Source organism: Osmerus mordax, chromosome 3, assembly GCF_038355195.1.
Source record: "Osmerus mordax isolate fOsmMor3 chromosome 3, fOsmMor3.pri, whole genome shotgun sequence".
NCBI classification, from domain to species: domain Eukaryota; kingdom Metazoa; phylum Chordata; class Actinopteri; order Osmeriformes; family Osmeridae; genus Osmerus; species Osmerus mordax.
The window spans coordinates 10,110,009-10,126,588 of record NC_090052.1 but is presented as its reverse complement, the minus strand read 5'-3'; the positions used below and the strand labels follow the sequence as shown (position 1 = coordinate 10,126,588).

General features: G+C 41.2%; 1 protein-coding gene and 1 long non-coding RNA gene across 2 annotated transcripts in view; both read right to left on the bottom strand.

Annotated features, from left to right (window-relative positions):
• The window catches only part of mfsd13al (major facilitator superfamily domain containing 13a-like), a 33,065-nt gene that overhangs the window by 10,970 nt on the left and 5,515 nt on the right, over positions 1–16,580 (bottom strand). The window contains exons 2-5 of the mRNA XM_067233728.1: positions 1,581–1,895; positions 966–1,394; positions 399–553; positions 85–168 (exon numbers count right to left, since the gene is read on the bottom strand). Of these exons, the coding sequence (XP_067089829.1) occupies positions 85–168; positions 399–553; positions 966–1,394; positions 1,581–1,895 (983 nt within the window). The remainder of the gene's footprint in view (positions 1–84; positions 169–398; positions 554–965; positions 1,395–1,580; positions 1,896–16,580) is intronic.
• On the bottom strand, positions 11,733–12,710 carry LOC136941282 (uncharacterized). The gene is made up of 5 exons (XR_010876475.1): positions 12,612–12,710; positions 12,423–12,500; positions 12,244–12,273; positions 11,948–12,138; positions 11,733–11,854 (listed from the first exon to the last, which is right to left on the bottom strand). It is a non-coding gene; the product is annotated as an uncharacterized lncRNA (long non-coding RNA).

Genomic DNA, 16,580 nt, shown 5'->3' with positions numbered 1-16,580 from the left:
CAGGATTTAATCATATTTAAATAACTTTTACCAGTGTTAACACTTTACAAATCGCACAAGAGACCACAGTGCTAACTTGTTCACCTGCGTTTGTGTTGATGCAGGTCTGAGTCGATGATGTCTGCCAGAGGGAGGTTGAAGAGACTGAAAGCTGCCTGTATAATGACCCTGTCATACGAAAGCAAATACGATACATATTTGAATGCACACAATTAATTACCATAAATGTCTGTTGATAACACTGGCAGTCACATTTGGTGACATTCACATGGTCACTCAATGTACAGTCAACTCCCATGTTGGGTCCTTTATGCCCAACAATACTGGATAAGCTAACTACTGAAGAAAAGGCAGTTTCTTACTGTATAAGCTACCGACGCAAATTACTGAATACTCACATGTTAGTGGTAAGGAAGAGTGCTAGGATATAGTAATGGTGAGGACCCAGCAACAGCATGAGCACAGCCATGCCGGCCTCTATGTAGAAGGTACACAGGATGATCTTGTAGTATCCAAGGCTGTGGAGCAGACTCTGACTGCTCAGCACCAACATCTGACATAGGAAAACTGATATTAGCGTACTTCCTATGTTTGGTGTTAACATTGTCAGGGTGCAAACTGCTAAATCACAACAGTCACTTTTAGATATTCAAATTGATCGCCCCCAAAATGTATACTATATTAGTCAATGATTCCTATTGTTTACCCTCGCAATACTTTTGTTGTTCATGGCAAGATGGCACATCTTGCCATGAACTGGACTGGACTGGATTTGTCAATATTCCCAAGTAAGTTAAAAGCCTTAAATTGTTATTTTTGTGTGATAATTACAATCTCTAGAACATGTAGATATTTTTGGTTGGACACATTCGTAACATTTTGCCCTACACATTTTGAAGGTATTTTCACTGCCCCAGTGCCCAGTTCCCAGTGTCTATTCACACCCAGGCTGTCTGGTTCAGTACCTGTGGGCAGATGAATCCAGCCCCATACATGAAGCTTTTAGCTAGCGAAGGCAGAACATCAGGAGGGATGAGATGCTCGGCAAAAATCATGGTGAAGTTATTACAGAAGGCTAGCATGAAGACTTGGAAGAAGTTCATGAGCACAAACAGCTGGAAGTCCCTATTGCCTAGAATTTGCCAGGTCATAGAGGTTACTGCGGAGAAGGAAAGTGCTGATTGGCTTGGGCTCTGGTCATCTGACCCCGATGACCCAAAAGTAGAGCCTTTGCCCTCGAAGCGACTCTCACTGTGGACGCCTGTGTACATCATGCAGCCACAGGCTAGGACTGCTACCAGGACGGTGAAGCCTTGGAAGGCTGGAAAGTAGTCCATGTTGCTGGAGACAAGGCCACAGAACAGAACACTGGAGGAACCCACAAGAGATGCCACCTGGGTGGACAGCAGTTGAGGAAACATTATAGATAGAACAAGGGTACAAGAGGAAGGAAAGCACAAACACATTAGACCTAAATTGATTTTTGATTCCCCCCCCCCAAGGTTCCATATAACCTCTACAAGTCATCACTTGTAGAAACAACTACCCATAAATCCTTCTGCAGGTCCTTCAATTCCCACCTGGTTGTACTTGATGAGTCTGAGACGACTCTGGTGGTGACTCGAGATCTCTGCAAAAAGAGCACACTGAGCCAATAGGACAAAAGTCAGCATGCCATCAAAAGCGCACAGCGTCACCACCAGGTGTAGGCCACTGAGCCAATCACCTGAGGTATACAATCGCCATGGGAACCAGGCCAACAGGAAGGCCAGGGCATAGAAGGGAGCACCATAGAGTATGGAGAGCCGTCGTCGAGAACAACAGGCCACGCGGGAGTTGTCTTGGAGGTAGCCAAATAGGGGGTCGTTTACAGCATTCCATATCATGTACACCACCTAGAGAACAAGGATGAACAAAATGAGGAGATGATAGTCTATTGCAAGATAAAAGATACTGAACAAAGAACACAATGTTATGGTCATCTTCATTTACTCTGTCTACTTAAAAGCCATCTTGGAGAGGCTTTTTTTTCAACAAATTTGTGCAATTTGCTTGTTGGTAATAAACATTTGAACTGTTATCCATTGTAGGGGTGGGCGGTATACCGGTATGAACGCAAATACCGGTATTGCGTTGTGCCATGATATGGATTTTGCCATATCATGGATATCACGATATATTAATAAATGTATTAAGTAAAGTGTTTCTGTTTGGTATATATATATTTTTTTAATGTTTTTGTTGTTGTGTTTGTTATTATGTTATTTTTTATTATATTTTTTCCACAGGTACATTTGCACTTATAGCAGTTCATGTTGTTTAATTGTAACTTGTTTAACCCTTGTGTTATCTTCGGGTCATTCTGACCCATCAGTCATTGTGACCCACCGTCGTATTGCGACAACTTTACCGCATACAAAAACAAAGTTAAGCATTTTCTTTTAACCGTTGGGCTGTCTCAGACCCCCCACATTGCGAATGTTAAAAGAAAATTATTTTTCACAACTGGAAGCTGCAAAGCAAGTGTCTTCAGACCTCTTATTTCCCAGAAGACCACACCGGAGAAATAATTGCAGCTGGGCAGAGGGAGGCACTTGCGTCCTGGGGCTTGGAAGAGTCGCGTCAAGTTTGCATGACTACCGACAGCGGAGCGAACATGGTCAAAGCATTGGCGCTAAATGGATCGACAAGACTAGGGTGTTTCGGACACAGGCTACACATTGCTATTGGTAAGTATAAGTTTCAACGTCCAATACACGTTATAGTTGACTACCCTGCCTGATCCTATGCGTTAAGACGAATACAGTTATGCAAATCTATAATATTTGTAGGAAATCAGTAGCAGGAACGCATTGGCGTTTACCATGTTTTTAGCCCCCAATAAAGGCCTTTAAAAAAAATCCCTCAAGAGTGCCCTGCTTTGGATCTGTTATACCACCACTGAATACCCTTCTGTGGTTCAACATTTTCCTTTGCTTTTTCTATAAAATTTGTAGTTTGTAATTGATACATTAGTTTATAATTTCAATATATTCATCCATCCTTTTTGTCTTTCAGTAATAAATTCCTACTCAATAAATGTCCCCGTTTTCTAAAACATAGCTCACTTAATCACCACAGTTGTATGTATTCCATAGATGGATTCCATTTGTAATCATGTTTAGTGAAGAATTGAGATCATATGTAAATTCTTTCAAATTATTTTTTTTCAGAGAGGAGTGTCCAAAACGAACCTCGGGTTTCCCAGGCGACAGGAGTGTGCAAGAAAGTGGTCAGCACATTTTCCTATAGTTGGAAGAAGCAGAAGGCCCTGACAAGTGCACAGGATAAACTGAACCTGCCCCTCCACAAACTCATCACGGAATCCCCGACACTTATCAAGACATTGATGTCTTTGAATGTATCACGGCAGCACTTAAACCCCTCCAGGATTTTACAGACGCCTTGTCAGGAGAAACATACGTGAGTGTGTCGTATCTGAAACCAGTCCTCCATTTGTTCAAGACATATTCGACAAATACACCAACCCTGAAACAGATGAGCTGCTTACCATGGCTACCTTTCTGGACCCAAGGTTCAAGAATACCTACATGACCACTGAGAAGCTGGTGGAGGTGAAGGTGAGAGCTGCCTCTGAGGCGGAAGCCCTCCTGGTAGGGAACACTGCCGTGGAAGGGGATCAGAGAGAGGGAGAAAGAGAAGCTGCCGCTGCTCCACAATCGGCAAAGAAGTCCAAGAAGAGCCTTGGGAGCTTCTTTAAGAAAACCAGTAGTGCACCCGCACCTGCCTTAACCCAAAGACAGGTCATCGAGCAAGAGCTGGACAGCTACACTCTGATGATGGAAGCAGACAGTGAGGCTGATCCTTTGGAGTGGTGGCGAGGTCACGCATCCAACTTTCCACAAGTGAGTCGTCTTGAAAGGAAATATTTATGCATCCCAGCCACAAGTTCCCCCTCTGAGAGAGCATTTAGCACTGGCGGCAATGTGGTCACATGCCACAGGGCATCTCTGAAACCAAAAAATGTCAATATGCTGTAAACTTGAAACTTTGTACTTGAAACTTTGAAACTATGTAGTTTTATATTTGATTTAATTTAACTGCATATTTATTTAACTCTTATACCTTTGTTTATGTTTCATGTTCGCACAGGAAAAAACATAACTGAAGACATTCTGTTTTTGTATGTTTAAATGCATCATTTTGTCATTTTTACTCTGAAGGGCTAATAAAAAAAAAAAAAAAAACTTGTACAGTATATTGTGATATTATACCGTTATCGCCTGAAAACCGCAAAATATCGTGATATGAGTTTTGGTTCATATCGCCCACCCCTAATCCATTGTATTTGATGTTGTTGGGTGTCACAAAACGGAATGTAGCGGGGTTTGCTAGTTTAAGATTAGCAATACTTAATTTATAATAAAGTATGTAGTTCTTGGGGGCACCACCTCTTATTTGTTAAAGGGACAGAGGAAACCTTATTGAATAATATTGAATAATAGCCTTCGTAATAGTCTAATCTTAAGTAGTGAATTCTATGAAAGTAGAGCAGATCAGATAACGTGAGGGATAACGCGAGTATTATAAACAATGATTTATTTAAGGAAATGTAATTATAATGAACAAATACCAGAGAAGTTATAGGTTAGTTGAAGGTGGGTTGAGTTGAACTGTCCTAAACTATGATGAGGGTTGGTACAAGATGGTAGGTTGAGAGCGCGTGGGGAGGGGGAAGGGAGAGAGAGAGATAGGCTTCTGTGCAACAATGGGAGAGTATGTTAACTAATCCTAACGAAAGTTAGGTTAAATCATTTGCAAATTAAAATCAAACGTAACAAATTAAATCACAATATGCCAATGTTCACAAGTAAGAAATGTAGCAATATCGCAGTTACTGTTGTCAGTTTGAAGAAGAAGAGTCAAAGTTCAGTTCGTCGTTGTCAAACGGTTAGAGCAAAGGAATCTTTCGTTAAAGTTCCAGTGGTGGTCCAGTGAGTGTGCAGGTTGAGAGGAATAGGTTAGAGAGTGACGCGTTCACCTCAGTTTAATCCTACGAACAAGCGGGGGTGATTGTACGTTGGGGGGTTTTATACTCTGTAGAATAAACGAAATACAGAATATGACATACATATACATAATTACATCAATTATGAATATATAATTCACTATTATGAATTGCTATGCAAACCAACTGAAATAATAATATATTAATACCTGCACTCAGTGTATCAGTAACACCGTAATCACAATGCTGTTACGCTAACTCTAAGCTACCAGCGATATCAAAACAATTGGATCTCCAGATGAGCGTCGGAGACAGGCTAGAACAAATCGATACAACGTATGCGATAAATGACTAGTTATAACAGCTAGTGCTAGTAAACATCAACATGAGGAGAGTAATGCTAGCAATAACATGAAACCATATACTTACATTGGCAGTAACGCACACGGCAACACAACATTAACTTTATGCTAGCATGATATATTGAAAGCACGTCCACTCGTATTAGCTATGGAAGCAAATCGTTACCAAAATTCAAATGCAAATGCATTTCCAGAAATTCATTTGAATTTTAAGAATGTGGCTGCATTATTTGACTCATAAATGAAATTAGTAATCAATCATCCTATTTGCATTTTAATGTTCTTCTTCAAGAGTGCTCAATCTTTCACTTAATTAAAATGAAAAAGAAATAGACATTTGAGATTTAATTTTCAAAACATGCCCCAGCAAAAAGATACCAAAATTCAATTTGAAATGTAAAATTTGAAAATTAAAATGCATTTCCAGAAATGTATTTTCATTTTAAGAACGTGGCTGCAAAATCGTGACCACAATTCAAATTCAAATGCATTTCCAGAATTTCATTTTCAAGAACGTGGCTGCAAAATCGTGACCACAATTCAAATTCAAATGCATTTCCAGAAATGCATTTTCATTTTAAGAACGTGGCTGCAAAATCGTGACTACAATTCAAATGATATATTATTAGATTCTACCTGCTCAGCTAATTCTAACAGCGTTGCACAATTTGAGGGAGCGCCATGATCTGTGATGCATCCTCTAAAGCAGCGGTCCCCAACTTTTTTGCGCCACGGACCGCTTTCATGTAAGACATATTTTCACGGACCGGCAGGGACGGACTGGAAGGAAAGATAGGCCCTGGACAGCTGCACTGCTATTGCATGCACATTCTGGGTTTGATGTGATCCTAGTTAGTGACTTCCACACCTAATGCGAGCGCACGGAGCGCGCGAGAAAAATAGTTTAGCTGATTTGAGGGATTTCTTGGGACGAAGCTGCAATACAGTATATAACAAAAAGTGTTTCATTCTACAGAAATTGTGTACATGTTTTATGTAACAAATAATATTTGTAATAACACCTCAATTGTTATCATTTGTATAATATTACAGCTCATCTTTGTTGGTCAAAGGCACAATCGTTACCCGGACGTGACTTTTGTGCATGGAAAGGTGAAACGTAAATGTAATGTCCAAAGGACAAATGCCTCAAAAAGTTAATGTCAGGCCCTGAATGATCACTGTCACTAGATATACAGAAAACTTTGACTTTCACTCGGTGATATTTACTGACAGTAAAAAAATGTGTATATGTGCACTGCTGTTCGTAGACTAGCCGCAGCGCTCGTTTCTGCATTGCTAAATTTACATTACATTACATTTAGTCATTTAGCAGACTCTCTTATCCAGAGCGACTTACAGTAAGTACAGGGACATTCCCCCGAGGCAAGTAGGGTGAGGTGCCTTGCCCAAGGACACATCGTCATTTGGCACGGCCGGGAATCAAACTGGCAACCTTCAGATTACTAGCCCAATTCCCTAACCGCTCAACCAACCTGACTCCCATAAATGATAGCAATTCACCAGGACACTTACGTTTACATTTTACATTTAGCAGACGCTCTTATCCAGAGCGACATACAGTAAGTACAGGGACATCCCCCCCGAGGCAAGTAGGGTGAGGTGCCTTGCCCAAGGACACAATGTCATTTGGCACAGCCGGGAACCAGCAACTTTCTGATTACTAGCCCGATTCCCTAACCACTCAGCCACCTGACTCCTGCCACCTGACACTTAACCAACTCTCCACTCATTCTCCTTGGACCATGCATTACAGTTTTTCTCAATTGCTAAAACACTAAAACCCATTGGCTGAACAAAGTTCTCAGTTGCCTGAACTCATGTAGCTAATTGTGCAGTCTGTTGTCAATACCTTAAACCATTTCACATGGTAAAACACAATTTGCAGATCTCACTTAGACTCTGAACACATTCTCATTCTCAAAACCCATTCTGCACTCTAATGCACATGTCATCCATACTGGTAAACACAAATGGCAACAATCAAATACAAATAGAGAACACATGTCATTGACAAAACACAACCACTCGAAATTGATTTCACTTGTTTCAAATGATGTGACACAAAGAATATAAGCCGGTTCAGAGAGCAAACAGGTTGCAAACAATATTGCTTGTGATGTTGACGAAGTGCTCTGGCCTGTCCCAGCCAAAAGACAAGAAGAAGCACATTGATCACATGTTTACTCCTTTGATTTTTGTCCCTTTTAGTAGTATTGTATACTGTAGTAGCCTACAGTGCATTGTAGGCTGTATACTGTACAATGAACAAATTGTATGGCCCTAAACATTGTACTTTCCATTTGTTACAGTAAAAGTACTGACTGCTCAATAGATTTTGACTGGTTGCAGGTTCATATCAACAAAGAACAAGAGTGAGTTGTGAGTAGTGAGATTCACGGTACAGTACTGTATAGGGGTACGAGGAGTAGAAAGAACAAGAAAAATTGCAAAGAGCAATTTACAGTAGAATAATAATCTGGTATGTATTTGAGATTTTTTGACACAAATTTGAAAAAGATATTGAGATTAGCAACGATCTCATGCTATTTTCATAGATTACCGATTAATTGGAATTTTATTCAAAACGTTATTGGAAAAGTAAAGGGTGTGGAAGTAGGCCAGACATTATTATAATAATCTGGTGTATATTTTAGATTTTTGACACAAATTTGAAAAAGATATTGAGATTAGCAACGATTTCATGCTATTTTCAGAGATTAGCGATTTTCTATCATTCTTTTAAAAACATTATCGAAAAAGTAAAGGCTGTGGATGTAGGCCAGACATTATTAGAATAATCTGGTGTGTATTTGAGATTTTTTGAAACAAGTTTGAAAAAGATATTGAGAATAGCGAGGATTTCATGCTATTTTCATAGATTAACGATTAATTGGAATTTTATTCAAAACTTTATTGGAAAAGTAAAGGTTGTGGAAGTAGGCCAGACATTATTAGAATAATCTGGTGTGTATTTGAGATTTTTTGAAACAAGTTTGAAAAAGATATTGAGAATAGCGAGGATTTCATGCTATTTTCATAGATTAACGATTAATTGGAATTTTATTCAAAACTTTATTGGAAAAGTAAAGGTTGTGGAAGTAGGCCAGACATTATTAGAATAATCTGGTGTGTATTTGAGATTTTTTTAAACAAGTTTGAAAAAGATATTGAGATTAGCACGGATTTCATGCAATTTTCAGAGATTAGCAATTTTCTATCATTTTTTAAAAAGTTTTATTGAAAAAGTAAAGGATGTGGAAGTAGGCCAGACATTATTAGAATAATCTGGTGTATATTCGAGATTTTTTGACACAAGTTTGAAAAAGATATTGAGATTAGCGAGGATTTCATGCTATTTTCATAGATTAACGATTAATTGGAATTTTATTCAAAACTTTATTGAAAAAATAAAGGGTGTGGAAGTAGGCCAGACATTATTAGAATAATCTGGTGACAGTTTGGTTTTTATATCCATAAAAATATTATAAAAGTAATCATTTTTCAAAATTGTATGGGTAATTTTCACCCGGTCCCTAACTCGACGCTGCAAAGTAGCGTTTTCCGAACGTGAGACGAATGTCGGATGTCAAATATGAAACTAACTTCACCTCACTAAATCACCATGGGTTTTATTTGCCATGAAAGTTTGCACAGACAAGGTATTTGCTTTGGTAGGAAGGTGCATACATTAAACACATAGGAATCTTAAATTTAAACATGAGGACTGAATATACTAAGGGTACATAACTAGCAATACTAAGTGGAATTAGAATTCAAGTAAAATATACAATAAAATAAAATATAAATGGCCGTAATTTACAATATAAAACGTTGCTAATTGATAGCTTACCTGGTTAGAACAGTCTGTACATTCTGCAAAAGTCTGGGCAGAAAGTTTGTGGTCTCATTTTCTGCTATTTGCCTCCACCAGACTTCGAAATCACACACAACGTGTTGGGTCCGGGTCCGTGTACTTTGCAGCCAATGGATTTTCGTTTTGAAATTAGAAAACCAAAATCGGGAAAAGATCTGTTTCCCGACTACCATTTAGAAATAGGAAAACAAAAAACTACCCATTTTCCGTTTTTTGTTTCGATAATAGAAAAACGAAAACGAAAAAACAACCCGTTATCTGATTTTCTTTGATGTGTTTAAACATGGAAATCGGGAATTAAAAACCAAATCGAAAAACGGGTCACTGACCAAAAATGATTTTGAAATTTTGTTTTGGTGACCGGGAAGTTGTTACTCATACGCCCGTTGGCTGCGCGCAGTTTGCAGTGTAACCAGCGCGAGAAACCATGGAAACGAACGGAGCGTCCACCAGAAAACACAAGGAAGAATGTAGATAGATCCCAAACTTGAAATGGAATGTTTGCACTTTCAGTGTATATTTTGTTGTATGTATTGTACTTATGTTTTTCATGCCAACAATGTTAATAAAATGATCAAATGCATTCAGTGGCACTCATAATTTCTCTTATTTTCACCGAAAAAATGTGGTTCGTGGAAATTCTGATTGTTACCATAGCCACATTGGCTGGTGATCCAAAAAGTTTATTTAGAACCCTGATGACAACCAAAAAAATCGGCAGGACATTCCAGGTTAGCCTATCTATATTTGCATATAAACCCAGCGCTGCGCTAAGAGCCACTGTGAGTAACAGTGGTATGGTGTCGACCAAAAATGGTGTCACGAAAACACAATTTCTAAATCATTTTCGGTCAGTGCCCCGTTTTTGGATTTGGTTTTTGAATTTTGGTTTCTTAATTGAATGACAAGAAAAACAATCGTTTTTCGTTTCTAAATTGAATAACGGAAAAACGAATAATTTGGGGGTTTTGGTTTTTGGTTTATCAATTGAAAAATGAAAGAACGAATGATACATGGATTTGTGTCGTGTTCAGTTTTTTGTTTTCCTATTTCTAAATGGTATTGGTTTTCTTATTTCAAAACGAAAATCCATTGGCCGCAAAGTACACGGACCGTGTTGGTCTTCTTCTTTTGTTCTTTTAATGGCGGTTAGCAAACAAGGTATAGGTGCATCATCGCCACCTACTGGACTGGAGTGTGATACAGGATAAACCGCACAAGTTGTTCTTCCCCACACAAATGGACTTTCCCAAATACTAAATGATAGCCACGTAAGAGCCCACATGATCACAGTAGGACTACGTACAGCCTAGCGCAGACACTAGGTCAAAATGGGGGGTGGCTATGTTGGTCCCAACCAATAGCATGGAAGCATAGATGGTCCAAACGTGTACAGACGTTAAAAACGGCCGTGTACAGACGTCAAAACGTGTACAGACGTTACAAAATTGACAACTGTACACGTTAAAATGTAACGTCTGTACACGAACGAGAATTCAGACGTTTTGGCACAGTTGGCGTTCCATATTGCGGCAACGTGGGAAGTGAAAGACGCCATGAGGTAACGGCAACGTAACAAAATCACATTGCCAGTCCGTAACTGCGACGTCGTGGCAACGTTATTTTCCGACATTGCCAGTCTGTAACCACGACCTCCTAGCAACGTCATTTTCAGACGTTGCCAGTCTGTAACCGCGACGCATAGATGGTCCAAACGTGTACAGACGTTAAAAACGGCCGTGTACAGACGTCAAAACGTGTACAGACGTTACAAAATTGACAACTGTACACGTTAAAATGTAACGTCTGTACACGAACGAGAATTCAGACGTTTTGGCACAGTTGGCGTTCCATATTGCGGCAACGTGGGAAGTGAAAGACGCCATGAGGTAACGGCAACGTCACAAAATCACATTGCCAGTCCGTAACTGCGACGTCGTGGCAACGTTATTTTCCGACATTGCCAGTCTGTAACCACGACCTCCTAGCAACGTCATTTTCAGACGTTGCCAGTCTGTAACCGCGACCTCCTAGCAACGTTGTTTTGTGACGTTGCCAGTTCGTAACTGCAACGTTAATTAAGTAACCTATATTTCTCAATTCTACTGCTTATATTGGGGCGGTTCATATGCAGACCTCATTTGCCCAAAATGCTACTTGTTCTTGTATAATAGGCTACATGGTAGCCAACTTTAGGAGGACTATGTTTGTGTGATGTGTAGCCTAACTCAAGCTAATCATAAACAAGGCAGCATTTCCATGTAACATTCAGTCATTTTATTTCAAACAAAGTACCAAACAGTGAATTAAAATCTTCTGCCAGTTCCCGCTACAGGGCCTGTCTGTTGGCCCTGACAATGAAGCACAAAATAAGTTAGTGTTCTATCAACATAATTGCACGTGTGAAAGGGGCTATACAAGTCATAAAAAAAGTCACATCTAAAATAATATACATCATACATAGCCATATGAAAGGTTGGATATGGAAGCTGCAATCATGATTAATTCACTTGGCTTGTTTTGTCTCCGCTATGAGGAGCTCCATAGCCTTCTCTCCCAGTCCCGTCTTTCACTTCATCACAGCGTCTGCAATTAGAAGTCATGAACTTATTGTCAGCACCAATATGAACGTTGAACGCTGCGTATAAGCCATAGTTCATGACATCTCCAAACACCTACCACTCTCTTTCGGAACTCCAGCACCTTAAGGCGCTCCTCAAGGTCTTGGAGTTCAGCCTGTGTTTGGGCCACCTGTAGGTCCATCACTGGCACCTCTTCAGTGTGTCTGCCCTGTAGTCGCCTGAATAGGAGAGCCTCTCGCTGGTTCTCCTCCAATGTCTCCATCCTCCGGAGCATAACCTGTAATGTGTCTGTAATTAAGGACAAGAAAATAAGTTTACAAGAGTTTGCATGATTGGCTTACACTGTGGTTCTTCTAGATTAGCTTTAACATTGATGTACATAACAAATGTTACCTTGAATGGTCCTTGCCCAAGATGGTACAGCTGAATGGGGTATACAAAGCATTAGTGTGACAACATTTATTGTTTTGACAAATATGTTTCCCTCCACGATCAGAACAACTTAGGTATGCCTTACAATGAGTTGGCAATGGTTTGAGTATTTTTTTTGAGTGTCTTATATTTGCACTTGCCTGGCTGCCAGCTGTTTTCCTGGGCCCCCTATCGGTTCTCCTCCACCAGACCACAGTTGACACCTAGGGGTATGGCATCTGGTGATGCAAAGTTTTTAAGTCATGCTTTTGCTTCAAAACATAGCCTTTAGGGTTGCCATGGCTCATACAATTATTGTCACTGTTATAAACGGTCATTCATTACTTTACCATAATTTCCAAAGGACACAGTGCTAGTGATGGTGGTAGGATCATCTGTACAGAAATGAAAGTGGAATGTAGTTTATGTACATAGTATTAGCATATTGATATTAAAGGAGTAGCACCGCACATGTGATCGTTCGAAAGCAGGGCCCCACAGCGTAGCGTCGCACATGTGTGATTCTGAACATTCCAACCGACTATTTTCCAATAGACAAAAACTATATGACAAACGCTATAGTATGGCTTCAAAATGTACAATTAGTAGGCTAACAAGTAACACTAGCAAGTAGTAGCATTGGTACGAGTATTATGCTAGGTTGCTAGGTAACAGAAGCTAATTAAAGCTACCTAGCTTCCGTTTTGGAAAAATAACTTGTGGAAGCGTCGGAAATATTTAGAACTCATGCATCTAAAGGTTAAAACGAATAAACTTACCCAAAAACAGATGTCATGTACAAATTGGAAGAATTAGTGACATGATACTTTTATAGACGCCATTTCTGTGCATGCCATGACCAGTGTTGCCGGTAACGCGTTACTGTAATCTGACCACTTTTTTCAGTAACGAGTAATCTAACGCGTTACTATTTTCAAACCAGTAATCAGATTAAAGTTACTTGTCCACGTCACTGTGCGTTACTATTTTGTCATTAATAGTCAAATATATATTTGATTTCTTCTTGCTTCTCTGGGAGTGAAGTCATGTAGCCAATTATCTGTTCGCAAACATTCGGGATGCGCGCGCAGCATGTTGGCAGAAAACCGGGAAAAGAGACAGAGAATTACACGGATTACAACAATGGAGGAGGAGAGAGATGCTCATTTTCCAGTTAGAAATACAATCATTATTTTAAATATTTGTCATCTAAAGATGGGAACATAAAGGTTCGTTGTACACTCTGTGCTGGTGGCGACAAAGTGCTGTCAAGTTACAAAAACACAACAGCAAATTTAAAGAAACATTTGGAGTCACAGCACAGTAAAACTCACAGAGCAAATCCTACAAGGTGGTACGAAGCAGAGAGAAGGTCCCCCGCCACCCAAACAACAAAAGCTAGACTTTGGTGCAAAACCAGTAAGTGGGGAAGAGTTGAAGAAGTTGGTCGGGCAGTATGTTGTAAAGGAAATGCTGCCCTTAAAACACTGTTGACTCGCCCTCGTTTCGTGCCATAATTAACAAGATCCCTATTACTGTCAATGCCGGGCTGCCTCACAGAACAGCTTTTTCTTCTTACATAGAGAAGGAGTATGCAGTGATGGAGAGAAATCTGAAGGCCGTGCTGAATGAGGTCGACTTTGTGTCAACTACTGCGGATATTTGGACTGCTAATAATTGAAGTTATATGGGAGTAACGCTCCACCGGATCAGTAGATCCACATTAGAGCGCCAGAAGGCTGCATTGGCATGTAGGAGAATTCGCGGTAGACACACGTATGATGTTATTGGTGCAGAAATCGAAAACATTCACTCTTCATATGGACTAATCAGCAAAGAAGTTGCAACAGTGACTGATGATGGATCCAACTTTGTCAAGGTGTTTAAAGTGTATCAGCCTGTCACAGAGTCCGATGATGAGGAGGGAGAGACTACCCCCACAGATGATGATGATGTCACTTTTTGTGTCAGAAATCCTCTCAGCTGAGGATGAAAGCGATGGCCAGCTGTCTCTTCCCCAGCACCACAGGTGTGCTCCACACACCATCAACCTCATTTCTACAAATGATGTGGAGAAATATTTAACTTCCAATGCAGAGAGCAAGGCTGTGTATAGGAGCAGCACAGCAAAATGCACAGCTCTTTGGACCAAATCAAGTAGATCTACCCTTGCATCAGAAACAGTGGAGGAAGTCAGCAAAAGAAAGCTCTTGGTACCAACATCCACAAGGTGGATTTTTTGATTCTGAAAGAGAATTGCAGATATCCCTATGAGTGAGCTGAATACTCTGTGCATCAAGCTGGGAATTAAGTGCTTCAAAGACAAAGAGTACCAGTTCCTGCATGAGTACTGCACCACCATGAAGCCTCTGACTGCAGCACTGGACATTTTGCAAGGCGACTGTCCTTATGGGACTTTACTACCCACACTTGAAGTTCTGATGCAGAAGACCCTGGCTGTAAAAGATGCCCTCTCCAGTATGACTGCAGGCCTTCCAGATGCCATAGTGCAGGTATACTCCATCTTTTAAGCTAGTAACAAACTCTTGCATCACACTATTTATGAACATGGAACATAATATTCATTATCATCGCAAAAGAAGAATAAAACAAATACAAATGTCTCAGTAAGTAACCTAAAACAAAATTAAATCCATAATATTGATCCCACATTAGGCGTGGCTTGCAAGTAATTCAATGACATCATAAATTGTAGGCCTTCAGACACGCTTTGCCGGTCTGCTGGACGACAAAAATGCTCTTCTCGCAGCTGTCAGTTGTCCAAAATTCAAACTCCGATGGCTGAGAGATGCAGGTAGGAGGGAGCGAGTAAAAGAGCTTCTGACAGCAGAATGCCGCCGCACAACTGCTCCTGCAGCACAGAGCCCTGCCAGTGTGCCCACCACATCTGACAGCCAAGGTGAGATGGACTTTTTCACTTTTGAGGCAGAAAATGAAGTCATGAACTACCTGAGGTCCGCCTATGACCTTCAGATTCTGCATCAGTTTTCAAACATAAAGAAAATGTTCTTGAAGTATAACACTCCAACCCCATCAAGTGCTCCTGTGGAGCGGCTTTTCAGTCTGGGAGGTTTGGTGCTCACTCCTAGAAGAAATAGACTTTCTGACAAGAGGTTTGAGAAGCTTCTGTTAATGAGGTACAACCACTGGTTTACTCGCCCCACTCAACTGTTGTAAAGACTGTCTTTATTTTATTTTAGAAAAACAAGTATTTATTTTAGAAAAACAAGTATTTATGTTGGGATGGTGCGCTGCTGACCTCGATGGGGGACGTCCTGGATCGGTGGAAGGAATACTTTGAAGACCTCTCGTTAATCCCACCAACACGCGTTCCGACGTGGAGGCAGAGTCTGGGGACATTGGGGGTTGTAGGGCTGTCTTGGTTGACATGACTGCAACATCGCGTGGACATCAGGGACAGTGCCTCTGGACTGGCAGACCGGGGTGGTGGTTCCCCTCTTTAAAAAGGGGGACCGGAGGGTGTGCTCCAACTTTAGGGGGATCACACTCCTCAGCCTCCCTGGGAAAGTCTATTCAGGGGTTCTGGAGAGGATTTAAGGATTGTCGGATTGTCGAACCTCGGATTCAGGAGGAGCAATGTGGTTTTCGTCCTGGCCGTGGAACTGTGGACCAGCTCTATACCCTTGGCAGGGTTCTGGAGGGTGCATGGGAGTTCGGCCAACCAGTCCACATGTTTTGTGGATTTGGAAAAGGCGTTCGACCGTGTCCCTCAGGGGCTCATGTGGGGGGTGCTCCGGGAGTACGGGGTACCGGACTCCCTGATCGGGGCTGTTCGGTCCCTGTACGACCGGTGCCAGAGTTTGGTCCGCATTGCCGGTAGTAAGTCGAACTTATTCCCGGTGAGGGTTGGACTCCGCCAGGGCTGCCCTTTGTCACCGATTCTGTTCATAACCTATATGGACAGAATTTCTAGGCGCAGCCAGGGCGTTGAAGGGGTCCGGTTTGGTGACCTCAGGATCGGGTCGCTACTTTTTGCAGATGATGTGGTCCTGTTGGCTTCATCGGGCCGTGACCTTCAGCTCTCACTGGAGCGGTTCGCAACCGAATGCGAAGCGGCTGGGATGGGAATCAGCACCTCCAAATCTGACACCATGGTTATCGACCGGAAAAGGGTGGAGTGCAATCTCCGGGTTGGAGAGGAGATCTTGTCACAAGCGGAGGAGTTCAAGTATCTCGGGGTCTTGTTCACGAGTGAGGGAAGGATGGAGCGTGAGATCGACAGGCGGATCGGTGCGGCGTCCGCAGTGATGCGGACTCTGCATCGGTCCGTTGTGGTG